Source organism: Papio anubis, chromosome 14 (assembly GCF_008728515.1).
Source record: "Papio anubis isolate 15944 chromosome 14, Panubis1.0, whole genome shotgun sequence".
NCBI lineage: Eukaryota > Metazoa > Chordata > Mammalia > Primates > Cercopithecidae > Papio > Papio anubis.
In genome coordinates this window covers 61,601,100-61,624,642 of record NC_044989.1, presented here as the reverse complement: position 1 = coordinate 61,624,642, position 23,543 = coordinate 61,601,100, and the positions used below count along the sequence as shown (strand labels likewise).

Here is a 23,543-nt window from a genome sequence, read left to right as displayed (position 1 = left end):
AATTATTTTGTATTTTTAGTAGAGACGGGGTTTTACTGTGTTAGCCAGGATGATCTTGATCTGACCTCGCGATCCGCCCGCCTCGGCCTCCCAAAGTGCTGGGATTACAGGCGTGAGCCACCGTGCCTGGCACATCCTACTTTTTAGACCTATTATTAAACCATTTAAAAAATTAGCCAGGTGCAGTGACACATGCCTGTAGTCACAGCTATTGGGAGGCTGAGATGGGAGGATCACTTGAGCCCAGGAGTCCAGGGCTGCGGTAAGCTATGATTATACCACTACATTCCAGCCTGGATGGTAGAGCAAGACTCCATCTATTTGAAAAAAAAATTTTTTTTTTCTGGAAAAGTATAGCAGAACCTCCTCACAGCTGTGCTTCATTGTATTTCTTGTGATGTTTCCACTTGTGGAGATAGCAGAATTTATGCCACGATAAAGGAATTTGTTAGGCCACAAGTGATGCAGTCAGATCCTGGCACTGCCTCTGTAAGCATATCTAGACTCCTCAGCCACTGCCTTGACACCTTGAGTCATATGCTTCTCTTACTGACCTAATTATCTCTTCATGTTCCAGTTCAGACTGTACCCTCAAGTCAGCCAAGTCTCGTCATTTCCTTATTCCATATTCTACTTTTTCCTTTCTGTGTGGTAGTGGGAATACAGATCATAAATCATACATCGTCTTTAAACTTGCTAGACTATTCTATATTTTTTTTCCTCAGTATCTTTTATTACCTTTAGATTTTAAATCTTTGGGGATAGGAAGTGTACCTTTGTCTTTATTTTGTTTCTGTCTACACAAATCTCCTAATACATAGTGTTTTTTATTAACTGATATGTATTTGGAAGCTGCCAGTACAATGCTTCGTTTTCCTTTTTTTGGCCAACTGTTCAAACCATGTTTAAACCACTTTTCTTAACATGAGAATAAAAGAAGTATGCCAGTTCCTTTTTAGGTCCTTTGTTTGCCTGCTCCTAGTAAAGATTAAATAGAATGGAGCATTTTATACTACCTATTTCAAAAGACTAGTCAGATTAAACAAAAATATTTTATATTTATACTTTATATTGAAGTTGTCCATAATTATGTACTAACACGTAGTTGTTTTACTAGTGGTTTGTATAATAGGTCCTTTATGGTACTAAGCTAAAGATGGTGAATGACTAGCAAATAGTTGTTTTGTACATATTTAACATACAAACTATTTGTGCCTATTTCTGTAAAGTTTATTATAAAAAGTGATTCTACGTAACTGTTGTGACATTGGGAAAATTATTTTTATTAAAATGGTGTTAATAAAATAAAATATTGTAATAAAGTTTATTATAAAAAGGGCTTCTAAGTAACTGTTGTGAAGTTTGGAAATTTATTTCCATTCTATGTAAATCATTTCAGGTTTTAAAGAAGTCAATGATCATTCAAAAGACTCAGAGAGCTATGAATATGACTTGATAGGAGTGACTGTTCACACAGGAACGGCAGATGGTGGACACTATTATAGCTTTATCAGAGATATAGTAAATCCCCATGCTTATAAAAACAATAAATGGTGAGTTTTAAATATTTCAAAACTTTTTTCCTTTAAGAACTTATGGTATTTTTCTGAAATGTTTTCAGTGCTTAGTTTTCTAAAAACTTTCTACAAAAGTTGGAAATGAGGCAGACAAAATTTTTAAATGAAGATAACTTTCAACAGACAGTATAAATCAGTTCTTAAACATACAGATCTTTTAACTCTTGAGAATTTGTATCCTTTCCTCAGAGAAATGAATACACAGTTTTGCAGACAACTTTAGGAGCTTTATAGACAACATTTCAACTCTTACCTTCTCTATTAATTTAAGAGCTGTTTATTGAATATCTTCTACAGGGTAGCCTTATATGTGCCATTAGAAGTTACCTGCATGCTCTGCTTGCTTCACCTCCTATTGGGAGGACCACACACACTTTCTTTTTATCCTTTTATCAAGTTAATGGTTGGAAGTCATTAAACAGTCCCTAGTACCTGTTTTTTGGTCTTCAGATATTGTTAGGTAGGGTCTAGCCTATAGGTACTATATGTGTGCTAGTCACTGTTCTAAGTGCTGGGGATATTGCTTTGAAGAAAATGTACAATTGTTAATTGATTTTCAGTTAGCAGAATAGTTTCATTCAGTTATTTTTCACTTCTTCACCCATCGTGTCCATGGTGCCTTTTCCTTTTTTTATCCATTTGAATGTTTCCATAAGTATATTTTGAATCTTTTTGAACATAAATTTTGAAATGGTATCTGTCTTTGAAAGTTCTCACATCTCTTAATTTTTCCTAATAGCATTACATGTTACATTTAAGCAAACTTTTTTATTTCTTTTATGAATTCTTCTGTTAATCCTAGGTAATAAATGGATCTATCTGATTATAAGGTGGTTAAGAGTATGTTATAAAATTATATTTCCAATTTCTAGTAGATCAGAATTGTAAAAATAAGAACTTAGAATTTATCTCATGAAATAATAGACACTTGTTAGATTGGTTATTCAAAAAATAGTAGACATAATATGAAGATATTCAGTATATGCATACTGGATTAATACTATATGCTCTATTTTAGGTATCTTTTTAACGATGCTGAGGTAAAACCTTTTGATTCTGCTCAGCTTGCATCTGAATGTTTTGGTGGAGAGATGACGGTAAGTTTTATTCAGAAATTATAAATGGTTTGTGCCTTGTCATATCCAAAATCCAGTAGCAGAGTTGCTTAACTTTCTTTTAATTGCTATGATTAAATTAAAGATGTATTCAATTGATATTTATTAGAAGTTTAGTATGTTTACAGAAATATTTTTAAAGTGCTGTTTCTACTTTCCACAACAGCCTGATTAAGAAGGTAAGACAAATAAAAAGCTTAGTAGTATGGGAGTTGAATTACAGTGCCATGAGAATAAGGATTGAATAAATTGTTTACTCAGTGAATTCTGTGGGATTAGAGCAAAAAGAAATTACTGTTTACTGACTTAATCTGAAAAATCTTTGACAAGGGAGTCTCTCTTAGCTTAGTGTGGCTCAAGAGGCTACCTGATTCAGAATAGGAAAAAAAGAAATTAAAAAAATGTTTGGCAAGGAAGTTGGCTTGAGCTAAGTTTTAAAGGATTGTTCTTTCAGTGCTTTTTATAACACCAGCAGCAACCTGGATAACACTAGTTACTGGATAGAAAAAGGACATCTTCTCTGTGACATAATTGACAAAAGACTTTTTTGTTTTTTGCCCCCAAGTCGGAATCTTGCTGTGTCGCCCAGACTGGAGTGCAATGGCATGATCTTGGCTCACTGCAACCTCCACCTCCTGGGTTCCAGCTGTTCTCAAGCCTCAGCCTCGGGAGTAGCTGGGATTACAGGTGCCTGCCACCATCCCCAGCCAATTTTTGTATTTTTAATAGAGATGGGGTTTCACCATGTTGGCCAGGCTGGTCTCAAACTCCTGAACCCAAGTGATCCACCTACCTCAGCCTCCCAAGTGCTGGGATTACAGACATGAGCCACGGCACCTAGCCGACAATAGATGTTTAAAAAGACATTTAGGTTGGAGTAGTATTGTAATAATTTCACTTCTCTATAGACAGTTTATCCTAGAATCAATTTTCTGAGAACTGTGTTAAAATATTCTCTTGATTCTCCACAAGACAAATATTAGTCATTTCTGTTTCATAGTTTCGCCCAAATAAAGTTGTTGTTTGACTTAATAACCATATTTGTTATGAATTAGCCATTTACATTCTGGATTTTATAGTTGATTTTAGCCAAAAGTTGAGAAATAATACACATTCCAGATTTTAATGAAGCGTTTCCTTATTGCTTCTCAGTGTTCTTGTCTACTCTGCTGAATGGAAAAAGAAAAGCAGGCCACTTGCTAACAACTTGGAAATGGGTAGAATAGGGAAGTAAATATTTAGTTACAACTAAAGCCACCACTAAATGAATTACATCTGTAGATGTTATTCCTAGAATGTTTCCTTTTTTTTTTTTTTTTTTGTTTTTGTTTTTGTTTTTGTTTTGAGACAGAGTCTCACCATGTCGCCAGGCTGGGGTACAGTGGCATGATCTCGGCTCACTGCAACCTCCAACTCCCTGGTTAAACCGTTTCTCCTGCCTCGGCCTCCCAAATAGTTGGGATCAGAGGCACACGCCACCCTGCCCAGCCAATTTTTGTGTTTTTAGTAGAGACGGGGTTTCACTATGTTGGCCAGTATGGTCTCGATCACCTGACCTTGTGATTGCCCACCTCGGGCTCCCAAAGTGCAGGGATTACAGTCATGAGCCACTGTACCTGGCTGAATGTTTCCTTTTTTTAAAAAAAAAAAATGAAGAGCAAGGCTCTTTCTCTTAAAAAGTAGTTTTTCAAATTGCAGGTCCACTTTTTTTTTTCTTTTATTTATTTTATCGTAAAGTATCTTTAAAAAATGTTTTGAGACCGGGTGTGGTGGCTCATGCCTGTAATCCCAGCACATTGGGAGGCTGAAGTGGGTGGATCACCTGAGGTCAGGAGTTCAACACCAGCATGGCCAATGTGGGGAAACCCCACCTCCACTAAAAATATAAAAATCAGCCAGGCATAGTGGCAGGCGCCTGTAGTCCCAGCTGCTCGGGAGGCTGAGGCAGGAGAATCGCTTGAACCCGGAAAGTGGAGGTTGCAGTGAGCTGAGATCGTGCCATTGAACTCCAGCCTGGGTAACAAGAGCAAAACTCCACCTCAAGAAAAAAAAAAAAAGAAAGAAATAGGCTGGGCGTGATGTCTCAGGCCTGTAATCTCAGCACTTTGGGCGGCCAAGGCTAGTGGATTGCTTGAGGTCAGGAGTTCAAGACCATCCTGGCCAACATGATGAAACCCTGTCTCTACTAAAAACACACAAAAAATTAGCCGGGTGTGATAGCAGGCACCTGTAATCCCAGCTACTCGGGAGACTGAGGCAGGAGAATCGCTTGAATCAGGCAGAGGTTGCAGTGAGCCGAGATCATGCCATTTCGCTCCAGCCTGGGAGACAAAAGCAAAACTCCGTCTCCAAAAAAAAAAGTTTTGAATCTTTGTGTTTTAAAATGTCTGCCTCTGTCCCTTCTGATTTCATTGCCCATAATGCTGCTTGTCTGCTTCCCTTGGCTTTTTAAATTTTTTCTGTCACAACACACCTGAAGTTCTCCAGAATTACCAGTAGAATCCTCATGTCCTTACTCATTAGGAAACAGCCTTTAAGTTCTCAGAAGCCCCACCACTAAATTCCTCGTAATATTCCACAAGTTCACTTAGCTGTCTGTGATCCTTTGTTCAGCCTCCTTTTGTCCTATGATCTTTCTTTCTTATTCAAATCTAGATCTTTACTGATTGCCTCTCATTACTTCGTGGTCCGTTTTCTTTCCTTTGCATCTTGTGTGTGTGCATGCGTGTGTGCGCGCGCGTGTGTGTGTGTGTGTGTATTATCTTTGGTTGACTCTTTTTCTGAGGCTTCTTTTGCTGTCTCCCATCAGGCACTGCTTAAAGTGTGTACTGACCAATCCATTTCATCTGCATAAAGTTACTTACAACTCTGAGGTTCAAAATTATGTTTGTGAAGGATTGGTGGAGGTCGATGTTTTGAGGTGTCAGAATAAGCTACAGCTTCATGCCAATGAGATATTTTAATAATATGCTTTTCTCATTTACAATGTTGCTGAGTAATAACTATTTAAATTCAGTTTTTATTTCTACTTACTGCATTTACCAAAATTAGGACAAGGCCAACTATTTCCTTTTCTCACTGTCTTCATTTGTTTTCTTTTTTTACAGTAAAATTTTCTCAGTCTCAACTTTATAGTGTTGTCTAAAAATAATAAAAATAATAAAAACTGAAAAAAAGATATTAGGATATATTGGCCAAATTGTGAAGTACATAGAATTTTTATGAACGCGGTGTTGTTTGAAAACTACTTACAAAGGTGCTGTTAAGTATAAAATAGCTGTTTATGAAATAACATATATAAATATAGCTGAGTATACCCATTTTTTCAAAGAAGTAAAACTTTTGTATTTTTAAACAGACCAAGACCTATGATTCTGTTACAGATAAATTTATGGATTTCTCTTTTGAAAAGGTAACCATTTTTTTATGTATAGTTTTATATTGTTTTTTTCTTCTGCATTGTCTATTTTTAGAGTGATGCTTTGTCAAAATGAAAATATATCTTTTCTTGCTTCTTAAAGACACACAGTGCATATATGCTGTTTTACAAACGCATGGAACCAGAGGAAGAAAATGGCAGAGAATACAAATTTGATGTTTCGTCAGAGTTACTAGAGGTATAAGTTAATTTCACTTGAGCAACATTTTAAAAATATGTTAAGTGTTTATGCAAGGAATACTGTAGTGTAAGAACAGGCTCTACAGGTTGATACCTGTAATTCTGAGTAGATCTTAAGAGTATTTACAAATAGTCTTGGTAATACTGACGTAAGACTGGTAAATGAAAATGAATGAGATTAAATGGAGTAGAAAGTATCACTAAAAGAGAGTAGGGGGCCGGGTGCGGTGGCTCATGCCTGTAATCTCAGCATGTTGGGAGGCCAAGGCGGGTGGATCACGAGGTCACGGGTTCATGACCAGCCTGGCCAAATGGTGAAACACCCTGTCTCTACTAAAAATACAAAAATTAGCTGAGTGTGGTGGTGGGCGCCTGTAATCCCAGCTACTTGGGAGGCTGAGGCAGAGATAATTGCTTGAACCCGGGAGTCGGAGGTTGCAGTGAATGGAGATCGCACCACTGCACTTCATTCAGCCTAGGTGACAGTGAGACTCCATCTCAGAAACAACAACAAAAAGTAGGCAGAAAGGTTGAGGGAATCAGAGTGACTTAACAATTTGTGAGGTTAGGTAATGTTCTGCTTCTTAGATTGGATGATGGGTTTGTAAGTGTTCCTTCTGTTGTGCCTCATGATATAGACATGCCCTCAAGCATGCATTGTAATTGAAAGGCCGTTAAAATGTATTTTAGACCCGGGGGCAATGGTTTACACCTACAATCCCAGCATTTTGGGAGGCTCAGACGGGTGGGGTGGATCACCTGAGGTCAGGAGTTCGAGACCAACCTGGCCAACATGGCAAAACCGCAGCTCTACTAAAAATAGAAAGACTAGCTGGGCATGTTGGTGGGTGCCTGTAATCCCAGCCACTCAGGAGTCCTAGGGGAGAGAATCCCTTGAACCCGAGAGGTGGAGGTTACAGTGAGCCGAGATAACACCACTGCATTTCAGCCTGGGCAACAGAGCAAAACTCTTTTGTCTCAAAAAAAAAAAAGGGCGGGGCGCGGTAACTCACGCCTGTAATCCCAGCACTTTGGGAGACTGAGGTGGGTGGATCACAAGGTCAGGAGAGCGAGACCATCCTGGCTAACATGGTAAAACCCTGTCTCTACTAAAAATACAAAAAATTCGCTGGGTGTGCTGGCGGGCGCCTGTAGTCCCAGATACTCTGGAGGCTGAGGCAGGAGAATGATGTGAACCCCAGAGGTGGAGCTTGAAGTGAGCCGAGATCGTGCCACTGCACTCCAGCCTGGGCGACAGAATGAGACTGTCTCAAAAAAAGTATTTTACATATGAAGGAATAAAAACATGTTCATTTGTAGTTATGAGGCTTTCTTCATTTCATAATATAGTAGGTAGTAATAGTACATTATTGAGTACATAGCTCAGTGTGTATTGTGTTGGTGTTAGGAATTCAGTCAGCCAAAAACACAAAAAAGTAAATCTTCTCCAGAAATGCATGCCTGATTAAATTGTATGCATTCATCTAGACAATTCAGCTTTTACTGTCTGAAAAAAAAAATTTTTTTTTGTATTATTGCAATCAAGTCTTAAAACTGGGTATTCTGAAATGCTTTTGACTAGTATCTTGCCTGCACATGTGTTAATGGTAAAAAGCCAGGAATATTGTCTTTTTTAAATTCCTTGAATTGGATTTAGTAGCTGAATTAGATGGTATTCATGATAAATGGCTTCATTAGATTTGAAGCTACTAAACTTACCTATTTGTATAAAAATTTATCTCAACCGTCATTATAACCACAATTAATTTTAATCATTTTTTGTGCAAAGCTTTTTGCCCTAAAGATATTTAGACAAATCTAGACCTTGCTTTATATAAGTACCCGACAGTATTTAATGACAGTTACGCCACTTGTGAAGTAAAATGAAATTTTAAATAAAACCTTTACAATGATGATGTATTTTGTTTGTTTACATCGGTGGTTCTCAAACTTCTGTGTGTATGTGTGAGTGACAGGGTCCTCATTTAAAGTGAGGAAGCTTAATCATTTCTGGCTTTTGATTTAAGGTGAAAGATGTGTGACTCCTCATTTTACTTGATACAGAGAGATCATTGTAGGGTTGTTAATTGACCTAATTCCAGTATTATCTCAGGGAATGTGGAGGCCTGAGGAGAGGGAGAAAGTGAACAGCTAGTTGGTGGAGCAGTCAGAACACATACAACTTGTATTAAGTGTGCCGTATTATATCGGTGTAGTTCGTGGTACCCTGAAACAATCACAATAGTAACCTCAAAAAATCACACTGATGGTAGATCACCATAATAATATAATATGTAATATGATATAATACATAATATAATAATATATAATGACGAAAATGTTTGAAATATTTCAGGAATTACCAGAATGTGACAGACACAAAGTGAGGACATGCTAGTAAAAAAATGGTGCCAATAGACTTGCTTGATTGCAAGGCTGCCACAGCCCTTCAGTTTGTTGAAAAATACAGCATCTGCAAAGTGCAGTGAAGTGAAGCACAATAAAATGAGATATGCCTGTACATTAGAAAATTCCTCATTGCAGACCTAAGCCAACAATTTTTTCTGTAATTGTTCCAGCTTACTATTGTTAAATAAGTGTGCCTACATGTTTTCTTAAAATTAAATTTAAAATGTAAAATACTGTGTACATGAACATTAATATGGTTTTAGATATAAACCAGAATGTGGTTCTTTAGATTTGTACATTTAAAGCATAGCCATTAATCCCAAAAGATAACATAAAACATTTTAGAAGCATAAAAGAGATAAAGCAAACTAGTTATAAATTGTAATGATTCTTACAGATAATATAAGGTAAGAGTTCTCAGAAAGTGTAGTTGATAGAGTTTGCTAGAAAAGGGTCAGGAAATACTTCGGGAAGTTAACCTTAAACTGAAACTTGAAAGTTAGAGAAGAGGTAATCATGTGAAGAATGCTCGGGGCCAGGCAAAGAAAACATTATGTACAAATTGCCTAGGAAGGACAGAGCTTATTGGCATGTTTCAGAAGCCAAAAGATGACCTATATGGCTGTGATGGTAGTTCAAGGAAAAGTGGCCCAAGATGAGGATGGACAGTTACGTAGAAAATAGCTAGGGTAAGGCTGGGCGCAGTGGCTCCCACCTGTAATCCCAGCACTTTGGGAGGCTGAGGCAGTTGGTTCACCTGAGGTCAGGAGTTTGAGACCAGCCTGGCCACCATGATGAAACCCCCTCTCTACTAAAAACACAAAAATTCACTGGGCGTGGTGGCGGGCACCTGTAATCCCAGCTACTTGGGAGGCTGAAGCAAGAGAATCGCTCGAACCTGGAGGTGGAGATTGCAGTGAGCCGAGATCGCACCATTGCACTCCAGCCTGGGCAACAAGAATGAAACTCTGTCTCAAAAAAAGAAAAAGAAAAGAAAAAAGAAAACAGGGTGGCTGGGCAGAGTGGGCAGGATGAGATTACCCCTGTAATCTCAGCACTTTGAGAGGTAGGCGGATTGCTTGACCCCAGGAGTTCAAGACCAGCCTGGGCAACATGGTAAAACCCCATCTCTACCAAAAAAAAATGTATATATATATTAGCTGGGCATGGTGGCACACACCTGTAGTCCCAGCTACTCAGGAAGCTGAGGTGGGAGGATCACTTGAGGCCAGGGAAGTCAAGGCTGCAGTAAGCTATCATGCTGCTGCACTCCAGCCCAGGTGACAGAGTGAGACCCTGTCTCCAAAATAAATAAATAAATCCACGAAAAATAGCTATACACATACATAGATACAATATAAAAAGAACTATGAAGCAGATGAATGTTTCTGTAAAACAAAAATAGAGCAGAACCAAAAACACTTACATGGTAGAAACCACAGTATTACCTGCCTTTAGGTTCAGGAGATCATGCTGACCAGTAGTTAGGCCCTAATGGGATAGAGGGGACAAAAATTGTGACACAGAATCTACAACTGAGCTTATGGCTGGAATCCAGAGTTTAGAATGGGGCTCCCTTGTTATAAAAAGTACTGAATGAGATGGGTAGAATGCTATCAGAGTCCGCGTGATACAGAGTCTGATACAGGGGCTACAGCCTAATAGAATGTTTTTGTACCTGGAAATGCTCAAGAACTCTGAAGCAGGCTATTCACTGATTAGACTGTGATTTCCCAAATATCACTGTAGAGCAGGAACCCTATTAGGTTCTAAATTAGTGTAGTGGACTGGGGAGGCAAAGAGATATTTGAAAATCTTCAATGGAAGATTAAAGATAAGGTTGGGACTTTCAGCTCAAAATGAACCTATCGACCAAAATTCCAAAATAAAATCAGAAGTTTAGCCCTACAAAAGACAGCTAGTAATACCAGTAGTCAGAACATCTAGGTAAAAATAGTTTTATGGAACTGACAAAAACATAAGGCCTATTTAAGGTATTCAGAGGGATGAAGACAAAAACAGCAGAGTGATCCTACAGTGCTAATTTTTCATGATTTTTATAAACAAATCACGTCTGATTTGGGTCTGCCAACCAGAATTAAGTATTGTACCAACTTTTAAATGTAAACCTTTCTTTTATAACCTTATCAGAATGTAACATGACTTATATTTTACTCATTTATATACTTGCTCTTCAGATAGGATTTCAGAATTCTTGCAGCATTTTAATAAATACAATAAAAACCTCACAGTTGCTTGAGGTAGCCAGATAAGTATTAATAATTACAAAATATTAGTAGCAACCATTTATATGAGTATACTTGGGGAAAAAATCAAAATGAACTTTAAGTGCATGTATTTTATTTTGCGGTTTTTTAGAGGAGACTTTTTGTCTAATAAAAATATTAGTAAAATGTAATGAAGTAAACTGCTTTATCATATATCTAATGTTAACATTTTTGTTTTCAGTGGATTTGGCATGATAACATGCAGTTTCTTCAAGACAAAAACATTTTTGAACATACATATTTTGGGTAAGTTTGGTAAATTTCATAGATATTTTACACATTTAAAAAAAAATCTTATGTGTGAATTTTAAATGATTATTTTTAAATTCTAGATTTATGTGGCAATTGTGTAGTTGTATTCCCAGTACATTACCAGATCCTAAAGCTGTGTCCCTAATGACAGCAAAGGTAATAAATATATGAACTTTAAATAATTCTGTCAAAATTTACTACTTTAAAATGATTGAAGCTTTTTTTGCTGTATTTTTTCTTACAGTTAAGCACTTCCTTTGTCCTTGAGACATTTATTCATTCTAAAGAAAAGGTATGTGTTTTATACTATGGATTTTTTTTTGTCATTTATGTTTTTATCAGGTATCTTTTGGTTTTTGTTATTGTTGGCTCAGAAGTTCATAAACTTTGACTGTCTTCTTTTTCTTTTCTAGCCCACAATGCTTCAGTGGATTGAACTGTTGACCAAACAGTTTAATAATAGTCAGGCAGCTTGTGAGGTAAGGTGATAATTCAACAACTAATGCATAGCTTAAGATTCTTTTTTTTTCCCCTCTTATCTAAGATGCTATAGCAAAGTTGTTTTATCTATCACAGGGAGCCAAATGTAAGTCATTCCTAAAATCATTTAGCTGAGAAAGTTATAATTTAATATATCACATCCATTACACTGATTAAATAATTGATTATTAAGTCACTTAAAAATTCGTGTTTTGGCCAGGTGTGGTGGCTCATGCCTGTAACCCCAGCACCTTGGAAGGCTGAGGCGGGCAGAGTACGAGATCAAGAGATCGAGACCATCTTGGCCAACATGGTGAAACCCTGTCTGTACTAAAAATACAAAAAATAGCAGGGTAGGGTAACGCATGCCTGTCGTCCCAGTGCCTGGGGAGGCAGAGGCAGGAGAATCACTTGAACCTGGGAGGCGGAGGTTGCAGTGAGCTGAGGTTGTGCCACTGCACTCCAGCCTGATGACGTAGCGAGACTCTGTCTCAAAAAAAAATTTTTTTCCCCCTTCATCTAACAGAAGGAAAAACTATGTATAGAATATTCAAGACTCTTCCAAATACTTCTTAACTACTTTTGTTTTTACAGCCTTATTAAGGTATAAATGACAAAAATTTTATATATTCAAGGTATACAAAATGATTTGATGTATGTATACCTTGTGAAGTGATTACCACATTCAAATTAATTAACACATTTATCACCACGTAGTTATGTGTATGTGTGAGTGGTGAGGACATACACCTCCCTTAGCAAATTTCAAGTAAACTATGCAAAAAATTTTTAATCTTTTTTTAGTCAGTTTTGTCTCAAAACAATACAATATTGTAACTAGTGTCATGATGCTGTACGTAAGATCCCCAGAATTTAAAATGGAAACTTGGGCTCGGGAACGGTGGCTCACGCCTGGAATCCCAGTACTTTGGGAGGCCAAGGTGGGCGGATCACTTGAGGTCAGGAGTTTGAGACCAGCCCAGGTCACATGCGAAACCACGTCTCTACTAAAAATAAAAAAAAGTAACTGGTCATGGTGGTGTGCACTTGTAATTCCAACTACTTGGGAGCCTGAGGCAGGAGAATCGCTTGAACCCTGGAGGCGAAGGTGCCGTGAGCTGAGATCACGCCACTGCATTCCAGCCTGAGTGACAGAGTGAGACTGTCTCAATTTAACAAAATAAAAATAAAAAACCTGAAACTTTGTACTCTTTGGCCAACCTCATCTTCCTATTTCTTCCATCCCTCTCTTAACTACTTTTGTATGTTGTTAGGAAATGCTTAACATCATCTGTCACTTCCTCTTTCCCCACTCTCTCCGCCAAAAAAAAAATTCACCTATCCACCTATCTCAATAGATTAGTTTATGCCTGGTTTTAGCTCCCCATCCCCCATTTTAAGAGATGCATCCCTAAGGATAACCTGCTCACAGGTAATGACAACTTAATCATATTGCCATCTTAATTTTTAGATTAGCAACCAAAGAGTTGTAAAATCCATAGGAATGCAAGTGTTACAAATTAACAGAAGTGGGAAATAGCAGTCTAGTATATAATAGATGAATTATATTTAAAGGTTTTTTTGCGTATTTAGAAGTTCATCTAATTATACCTTATAGAAATAGAGTAAGGGAATCTATTCCTCAGAAATTTCAAACACAAAAGTGTAACTTCTTGAAACTTTGTAATGAGAATTTGGAAATATGGACAGAAGTAGAAAGGGACCGTAAGCTGTCACATACCTGTTCCTCAGCTTCAATAAATAATAATATTCTTTCATTCTTGTTTCATCTACCCCCTTTTTTTTCCCCCATAATGGAAGAATTTTAAAGGAGATGTAAATAAATTATGCATCTATAAACACCCAGTATATATTTCTAACATAAGAAAACTTTAAAAACATATGCAACCAGTAATATTATAAGTGATTTCTCATCTTTATAACTTTTTTTTACCCCCAGAGAGAGTGGTGTTCTGTCACCGAGGCTGTTGAATGCAGTGGTGCACAATCATAGCTCACTGCAACCTCAAAATCCTGGACTTGAGCAATCCTCCTCCCTCAGCCTCCCGAGCAGCTGGGACCACAGGCACTCACCAACACACTCAGCTAATGTTTTTCTTTTTTTATAGAGACGGAGTCTCTTTGTTGCGCAGCTGGTCTCAAACTCCAAGCTTCAAGCTATCCTCCTGCCTCTGCCTCCCAAATTGCTGAGATTACAGGCATGAGCCATTACGCCTGGCCGGAAGTGATTTATTCTTGTCATCTAATACCCATCCTATGTTCAGTTTTCTTTATCTCAAAAAAAATTTTCAGTCGATTGGTTTAAAAGAGTGGTTCAAACAAGTTCCACATTTTGCATTCATCTGTCTCTTAAGTCTTCCTTAATCTGTAAAAGTTACTTTTTTTTTCTCCATGCCATTTTTTGTCATTTGTGCTTTAGGATTTCCCTCATGCTTTCTTTGACTACTTGCATTTTCCTGATGGTGGTTAACATGTTCCTCTGTTTCCTTCTCCTCTCATGGCTGTTTGATAGATCCAGAGTTTCTCCAGTGCTAATTAGATCATAATTTGTTTTTAAACAAAGAAAATGAATCATGCTAATATCATATATTATTAATAGGAGGCCGGGTGTGGTGGCTCACGCCTATAATACCAGCACTTTGGGAGGCCAAGGCGGCTGGATCACCTGAGGTCAGGAGTTCGAGACCAGCCTGGCCAACATAGTGAAACCCCGTTTCTACTAAAAATACAAAAATAAGCCGGGCATGGTGGTGTGTGCCTGTAATCTCAGCTACTCGGGAGGAGAATCACTTGAACCTGGGAGGCAGAGGTTTTAGTGAGCCAAGATCGTGCCACTGCACTCCAGCCTGGGCAATGGAGCAAGATCTGTCTCTGTCTCTCTCTCTCTCTCTCTCTCTCTATATATATATATCTTTATTTATTTTAATTAAGGAGAGGCCGGGCGCGGTGGCTCAAGCCTGTAATCCCAGCACTTTGGGAGGCCGAGACGGGCGGATCACGAGGTCAGGAGATCGAGACCATCCTGGCTAACACGGTGAAACCCCGTCTCTACTAAAAAATACAAAAAACTAGCCGGGCGAGGTGGCAGGCGCCTGTAGTCCCAGATACTCGGGAGGCTGAGGCAGGAGAATGGCATAAACCCGGGAGGCGGAGCTTGCAGTGAGCTGAGATCCGGCCACTGTACTCCAGCCTGGGCGACAGAGCAAGACTCCGTCTCAAAAAAAAAAAAAAAAAAATTAAGGAGTAAAGATTCTATAGTGTTATGAGGGCTAAGAGAATGATACTTCGTTTTATTATGATAAAGGACCACAGGTTGTCGTCATGCACAATGTGTACTGTAATATAAATGGCATTCCATGGAGTTGTGTAATGATGTAACCCTTATTATGATTTTTAGAGTTTGGACTTTTATAACAATTAGAGAAACTTTTCTGGTAAGAACTTAAAAGAATTAAAACATTGACTAGAAATAAAATCCTTATGTGACTGTTAGCCCATGTAACAAATATTTATTGAATGTTAAAGTCATACTGTGTTATTTTTACAGTGGTTTTTAGATCGCATGGCTGATGATGACTGGTGGCCAATGCAGATACTAATTAAGTGCCCTAATCAGATTGTGAGACAGGTAAGAAAAAATGTGTTTGAAAAAAATTATTTGGAAAAGAAGTTACTTTCAATTTAATTATTCTAAATTTGCTTATTAGTGTGTCTTAATATTGATAATCGTATGAAAAGATCTACCTCCTATCATAAAAGTCATTTTGTTGTTGGTTTCACCAGGCTCTTTTAACATCAGCTCTCTAATAAGGTGATTAAAATTATGCACATTTCCTGGATATAGGAAGATTGACTGTAACTTCCTATTCTTTTATTATTAGTTCCTGCTCTTTATTATTAGATGCTTTATGAGTTGTACTGATTCTTTTAAAATCCTTAGACATTCTAACCATGGTGTAGGGTACTATAGTGACCTCGAAAGCTGATGAGAAGACTGTAACTTACTTCTGTGATTGGGTCTGAACTGTCATACGAAACAGTTTGTTTTCTTTAAATTGTTGGGTACAATAGACAATGAAATGTAAATATTACTTTATAGTCACTTTTGACAAAATCAAAAACTTAATCTATGCCACTTTCCAGTTACTATTGAGATAGATATGCGTGTGTGTATATATAAAATATACATTATATATAACATATGTATACATGTGTTATAATGTATATTATATATAATGTGTGTTGTATATAATGTATATTATATATAATGTGTGTTATATATAAAATGTATATTTTATGTGTGTATATATATAGAATTTGTTTCTTTAGAGGATTTTGCTCTGTTTCAAGCAGTCCTCTTGCCTCAGCAGCTAGGACTACAGGCACATACCACCACACCTGGCTAATTTTGTTTTGTTTTGTTTTTAGACAGGCTCTTGCTCTGTCGCCCTGGCTGTAGTGCAGTGGTGCTACATGACTCACTGCAGCTTCCACCTCCTGGGCTCAAGCAGTTCTCCCACCTCAGCCTCCTGAGTAGCTGGAACTACAGGCACACACTACCACACCTAGCTAATTTTTATATTTTTTGTGGAGAGAATGTGTGTCTCCCCTCATGCCTAGGCTGGTCTCAAATTCCTGGGCTGAGGCAATCTTCCCACCTTAGCCTCCCAGAGTTCTGGGATTATACTGTGAGCCACTGAGCCGGCTTAAGATACAATTCTTACACCATAAAATTTACCCAAACCTTTCAAAATGTAAAATGTAGTGGTTTTTAGTATAGTCACAAAGTTGTGCAACCATCACTACTACCTAATTTTGGAACATTTGTCACCCCCACCCCCCACCAAAAAAAAAACCCCTATACCCATTAGCAATCAGTTCCTATTTTATGCTGTCCTTTCTCCTCAATCCCTAACAACTACTAGTCTACTTTCTATCTTTATAGATTTGCCTATTTTGACCATTTCATATTAATGGAATCATACAGTATTAGTCTTTTGTGACTTACTGCTTGGGTTTAACAATCTTTTAGGATTTATTCATGTTATAGCATGTATCCATATTACATTTTCTTTTTTTGCCCAATATTTTGTCAAATGTATATACCCCACATTTTGTATATCTGTTTATCAGCGGAACATTTGAGATGTTTCTACTTTTTGGCTATTTTTAATAATGCTATTAGGAACTTTTAGTACAAGTTTTTGTTTGGACATATATTGTCACTTATTTGTATACATTTTTAAAACTGGTAAACTTTTTTGTTTTTGTGTTTTGTGTTTCTTTTTGAGACGGAGTTTCACTCTTGTGGCCCAGGCTGGAGTGCAATGCCGTGGTCTCAGCTCACTGCAACTTCTGCCTCCAGGGTTCAAGCGATTCTCCTGCCTCAGCTTTCCAAGTAGCTGGGATTACAGGCGTGCACCACCGTGCCCAGCTAATTTTTTGTATTTTTAGTAAACAGGATTTCACCTTTTTGGCCAGGCTGGCCTCAAACTCCTGACCTTAGGTGATCTGCCTGCCTTGGCCTCCCAAAGTGCTGTTATTACAGCCACCGCACCAGCGGTAAACTGGTGTTTTTTGGTTAGTTGGTTGGTTGTTGTTGGTTTTGAGATGGAGTCTTGCTCTGTCACCCAGGTTGGAGTGCAATGGCGTGATCGTGTCTCACTGCAACCTCTACCTCCCGAATTCACACAGTTCTCCCTGCCTCAGCCTCCTGAGTAGCTGAGATTACAGGTGCCCACTGCCACACCCAGCTAATTTTTGTATTTTTAGTACAAACGGGGTTTCACCATGTTGGCTGGGCTGGTCTCGAACTCCTGACCTCAGGTGGTCCACCCACCACAGCCTCCCAAAGTGCTGGGATTATAGGCTTCAGCCACCGTGCCCGGCTGGTAAACTTTTTTTTTTTTTATAGTGACTGCAGTGTTTGATGTTCTTGCCAGTGATATATGAGAGTTCCAATTTCACCATAATCTTTAGCAGGTAACACTGTTTTTTTTATTTTAGCCATCCTAGAAGGTATGAAGTGGTATCTTATTGTGGTTTTGGTATGCATTTTCCTAAAAATTGTTACGCATTTTTTCATGTGATTCTGGTTCACTTGTGTATCTTTAAAGAATCCTCACATTTCCTTCTCCTAGCTGCTGACCCCATGATGAGCAGCTGCCCTTCCCCATTCCACTCTTCTTAAGGAATTGGATACTAGATTTTCCTTTCTCTGTATCCCCACTAGCTAAAAGGATTTTTTGAAACTTTGTTTTTGATCATCTGTATTACTGAAACATGCAGTTTGTTGAGTTTTTTTTCTCTTTATCATAAAACTGATTTTTTTATGCTAACTTTGCCGTATTTCCTTAGTCCATTGTTGAGACTCTAGAAAAGCTCCAGAATACCAAGATAATCTTGTGCAAAGTATAAATGGGTGGCAGAGAATTTTGAATCAAGTTAATTTTTCAAATCTTTGTTACCTGATAAGTTGGCTCTTGTTTTATCTTTATCTTCACAGATGTTTCAGCGTTTGTGTATCCATGTGATTCAGAGGCTGAGACCTGTGCATGCTCATCTCTATTTGCAGCCAGGAATGGAAGATGGGTAAGAAGTACTTTTTGAACGTGTGTGTGTGTGTGTGTGTGTTATTTTTTGTTGTTGTTGTTGTTGTTGTTGTTTTTAAAGAGATAGGGTTTCTTCATGTTGCCCAGGCTGGTCTCAAACTGGTAGGTTCAAATGATCTGCCCGCCTCATCCTCCCAGATTGCTAGGATTACAGGCGTGAGCCACCTTGGTTGGCCCTAATTTTTAAGTTTCTTGACGACTTGCCTACAAAGTATTTTTTTAAAATCCACACTGAAATATTTGTTCTGTTTAAAAATAATCTGTAATAATACATTCAAGAAGGTAAAACTATTTTTGTTTTGTTTAAATTTTGCATCTGCAAAATCCTTTACAAACTACATTATGGCTTAGTCTTTTTGTTTGCATTGATTTAGCCAGTCACAGTAATTAGAGTCTAGCTACTTATATTATTGCAGTTGATATTCATTATCTCAAAGATAGAGAAATTCAGAGTTTAAAAAATACTTTTCTCTTGAACAGTATTTCCAGGCCTCATACATTCTCTAAGATCTATTTAATTGTCTTTTAGGTCAGATGATATGGATGCCTCGGTTGAAGATATTGGCGGTCGTTCATGTGTCACTCGCTTTGTGAGAACTCTGTTATTAATTATGGAACATGGTGTAAAACCTCACAGTAAACATCTTACAGAGTATTTTGCCTTCCTTTACGAATTTGCAAAAATGGGTGAAGAAGAGGTAAGGCTATATCTTGTCTATTTTTTGGATTATCTATCTTTTTTCAGTATTTGCAACTTAATTGCTTTTATTTTACATTTTTAAATTTTGTTTGTTTGTTTAGAGCCAATTTTTGCTTTCATTGCAAGCTATATCTACAATGGTACATTTTTACATGGGAACAAAAGGACCTGAAAATGTAAGTACAATTCTATTATACATCAGGAATTAGGGGCCATGGTTTTCATAGTTTGCATCGTGCGAAGTCCTGAGATGTTAGAACCCTTTTTAAAATCCCTTCTGGAACCTGATGTTAGATAATGTGAAGGGTCTAAGATTGGTTGATGTTTTTAATGTAACTTGAATGGATATAGCAAGAAAGAAACAACTAGGTCGTTCATTGGTCATGTCTGGAACAAAGCAAATAAACTGAGGCAAAGTGGTCACCTAGTTTGGGGTCTTATTAACAGTGAATTGTTTTTGTGAACATTTTGGTGGTCACATTTTTAAGTTCTTTGCTATTAAGTTTATGAGAGTCTTTCCAAAATTTAAGTAGCTGGTCTATTAATAATATTAAAGTATTACATCAGTTTTGTGTTGTTCATAACAAATGCGTTGGGTTGTATGATCTACTTGCACTCTTATTTAGTCCTTTTCTTAACCATAAGAGATAAGTACCCTTTATAACTCCATTTAACAGATGAGACAGTTGAGACTTAGTAGAAGTTAATTTGTAATGCTTCACAGAATATACACTAGTAGATCATAAAATCTTTTGACTCTCTGCCTTTAAAAGTCCAAGTGAATGTCTCTTTGAAATACCTACTATTTGGATTATCAGGAAACTATAAATAAGAATTTCTTATTTTGTGTAACTGGCATTTTTATTAAATAGGAAATATTGTTTTATCATACTTGTAATTTTTATCCTGATTTGTCTTCCAATGAGCTTGCTTATAAGAAAAAAGTTATTCAAGGATTTATAGGTAAGGTAAGTAGTCAGTGTTGAGAATTTTTTTTTTTTTTTTTGAGATGGAGTCTCACTCTCACCGAGGCTGGAGTGCAGTGGTACTATCTCGGCTCATTGCAACCTCTGCCTCCTGTGTTCAGGCGATTCTCCTGCCTCAGCCTCCTGAGTAGCTGGGATTCTAAGCGTGTGCCACCACTGCTGGCTAATTTTTGTATTTTTAGTAGAAACGGAATTTCAGCATGTCGGCCAGGCTGGTGTCGAACTCCCGACCTCAAATGATCCACCCGCCGCAGCCTCCCGAAGTGCTGGGATTACATGAGCCACCGTGCATGGCAGAAAATTGTTATTCTTCACTGTTCTGGCAATTTAATCTAAGATTGTCCTGAATGTGGTTTAGAGTCTTTTACATTAGATTTAGGTCTTTGTGCAGTTGTTTTTCATGTTACAAGCTCCTGCCACCATCTACACTGTTAAATAAAACATGTCATTTGTTCTCAAAATGATATTAAAACTACTACCATATTAAAATTGAATTTTATTCCAACTTAGCCTCAAGTGGAAGTGTTATCAGAGGAAGAAGGGGAAGAAGAAGAGGAGGAAGAAGATATCCTCTCTCTGGCAGAAGAAAAATACAGGCCAGCTGCCCTTGAAAAGATGATAGCTTTAGTTGCTCTTTTGGTTGAACAGTCTCGATCAGAAAGGTGAAATGTTTCGAATTTAAAATGTTTAAAGCATGTTTGGTTTTATTATTTTTACATATTGTTTACCACTAGCTTTTCCACTAGCTTTTTATTATATATGTTTAATTATGTAATTGTTACGCACTAGCTTTTATTATATAATTCCTTTTAAATAATACTACTATTCATCAACTCTTGTGGCATAAGAATTTCAGTTTTTTTCTACCAAACTTTTGCTTTATCTTTGAGTCATGTTAGAAATAGTCATTGAAAAAATACACAGTAAAATATCTAGCAAAATAGAGCGTGCATTCGTTCTTTAACCTAGCAACTTCATTTCTAGGAATCTGTGTCCAAAATACAGAAAGATGTATATGCAAATCTGTTTATTGAAACCATGCTTCTGATAGTAAAAGACTAGAATCAGCTGAATGTACATCAAAAGGAAACTAGTTGAAAAAACAGCATCTATTCAAAAGAGTACTCTATAGCTGAAAAGGAAGTATGGAATTTATCTGTACTACCACAAAGAAATCTTTAGGATCTATTACTAGTAAAAAAAAAGCAAAGGTGGGAAAACGTGTATATGGTATCGTATTTTTTCAGGGAATGCTATGATGACAGAGGGAGAGAGGGGGAGAGTGTGTGTGTGTGTGTGTGTGTGTGTGTGTGTGTACAACCAAACCTCATTATTTGTGGATTTCCTATTTGCAAATTCACTCATTTGCTAAAATGCATTTGTAATGCCAAAATTGGCACTCGGGGAGCTTTTGCAGTCATTCACAGATGTGTGCATATGCAGAGTGGCAAAAAACTTGAGTTGCCTGACATGCCTTTCTAGGTAAGGTCAAACAAGGCAACAATTTGCCTTTTTGTTTCAGTTTCCATATTGTAAACAAATGTACTTTTCATGGTGTATGCTGTGAAAATTTTTCGTATATTTATATTTTTTGTTCATGATTTTACTCTTTAAAAGGGCCGTCAACCAGGTGTGGTGGCACGCACCTGTAGTCCCAACTACTTGGGAGGATGAGGTGGATTTTGAGGCTGCAGTACGCTACTTTGGAACCTGTGAATAGCCATTACAGTCCAGTTTGGGCAATATAGGAAGATCCATCTGTATAAATAAATAAATAAATAAATAAATAAATAAATAAATAAATAAAATGGCCCTCAAGTGTAGTGCTGAAGTGCTCTCTAGTGTTCTTAAGCTCAAGAAGGCTGTGATATGACTTACAGGGAAAATATATATGTTAGATATGTTTCATTCATATGAGTTTTAATACTACTGGCAGTGAGTTAAACATTAACGAATCAACAATATATACTAAATAAGGTATCTTTAAACAGAAACACTCATAAAACAAGGTAATTGTATTGATTGGTTGATAAAAATATTGCCAGAGGCTAACAGAAATTTGTGTATTTTCCCTAGTAGCGATAATTTGGTATTTGCTAATTCAGTATTTGCCACACTTTACAGAACACAACTACCTCAAATACAAGAATTGACTATAAATCAAAAACTTTTTTTTAAAATGGTTTCCAGTGGATAGAGGAAGAAAAACAGGGTGGAGGGGGCGGGAATGGATTCTCGACAGATTTAACTTTGGAATCATATAAATGTATAATTGTAAATAAGTGAATAAGAAGTAATCTCTAAAAATCAAAAGCGCAGTGAAATAAATGAACTTAACTATATATTAAATAGGTAAATTTCTAGTGGGATGTATAGGAAGGACAAAGAGAATTGCAAAATTTTCCTAAACTGTAATAGTAATTACATTGTTTGTAATAAAAGTATTATTCTGAAAATATTAATGTATATTACAGGATGAAGCAAATAAGTAACTGTTAATGTCATTGGAAACCAAGATTTTCAGCAAAAGAAAGATAAAAATATAGGGTTTTGCATAACTTATTTAAAACTAAGTTTGAATTGGAAATATCAGTAGCAGTTTATGGTGTATTTGCAAACAGAAAATCTATTACAGAAAATGTTTTATCTACCACTGTTTTCTGAAAAGACCTGGAAACTCTGTACAACCCAGAATCAGTGAGTACCCTTGGCATCTAGGGTATAGTCTCTAGGTTTCACTTCCCACTGAAAGAACTGGGGTTCCTTGGAAAAACGACCAGTTCCAGTTCTTGGGAAAGAAATGAATGAGAAGCTTGGAATGTCTTGTCATTTTGGAAAGCAAGGAGGCAGTCTAAGACTACTGAGGTCATGGTAAAGAAACTCAAGAGCCAACTTACGGAGGTTTCTACTGGTCATAGATTGGACAGCTTTGAGCATCGGTAATAACTGCAGTGGACTGTGAATCAAATCAAAGATATTTAAATCCATGAGTTCATAATAATACCTAAAAAGAAATTTTTTTTAGTTTACTGGCAACTTTTGGAGTATACTAGGAAATCAAATCATTATTTTTGAAACTGATAAATAATGGAAACAGTATCAAGCATTTATTCTACTTGCAAGTATACTTCATGGCAGCCAAATGGTGATTGAGGGGAAGTTTGTGTTCTTATATGTATTCAAGCTAATTAATGAGCAAGGACAATTGGAATTAGAATATCACTGTTTTGGAATCCCAGATGAAATAATGGATCTAGGCAGTTATCGTCATTGACAGAAAACCTTGCAGAAAGACTAACTCTTCCTTGTGTGCCTTCTACAAGATACTATTAATTAAAAAGTCAAACTTAGATCTCATGAAGTCTGGATCTGACTACCAGTTTATAGAAAATGCAGGGACAGAGTAACATGTTAAGACAGCACCATAAGGATACAATCAGCAAAGTATAAATGTGAGAGAAACTACAGGACAAATGACCTTCAAC

General features: G+C 37.1%; 1 protein-coding gene across 1 annotated transcript in view; it reads left to right on the top strand.

The window, feature by feature from the left end:
• Window positions 1-23,543, top strand: part of USP34 (ubiquitin specific peptidase 34) — a 292,591-nt gene that overhangs the window by 230,198 nt on the left and 38,850 nt on the right. Inside the window, exons 50-62 of the mRNA XM_031655230.1 lie at window positions 1,400-1,553; window positions 2,596-2,674; window positions 6,051-6,104; window positions 6,214-6,309; window positions 11,190-11,254; window positions 11,341-11,416; window positions 11,505-11,552; window positions 11,674-11,739; window positions 15,309-15,389; window positions 18,267-18,352; window positions 18,902-19,070; window positions 19,174-19,248; window positions 20,569-20,720. Coding sequence (XP_031511090.1) covers window positions 1,400-1,553; window positions 2,596-2,674; window positions 6,051-6,104; window positions 6,214-6,309; window positions 11,190-11,254; window positions 11,341-11,416; window positions 11,505-11,552; window positions 11,674-11,739; window positions 15,309-15,389; window positions 18,267-18,352; window positions 18,902-19,070; window positions 19,174-19,248; window positions 20,569-20,720 — 1,201 coding nt within the window. The remainder of the gene's footprint in view (window positions 1-1,399; window positions 1,554-2,595; window positions 2,675-6,050; window positions 6,105-6,213; window positions 6,310-11,189; window positions 11,255-11,340; window positions 11,417-11,504; window positions 11,553-11,673; window positions 11,740-15,308; window positions 15,390-18,266; window positions 18,353-18,901; window positions 19,071-19,173; window positions 19,249-20,568; window positions 20,721-23,543) is intronic.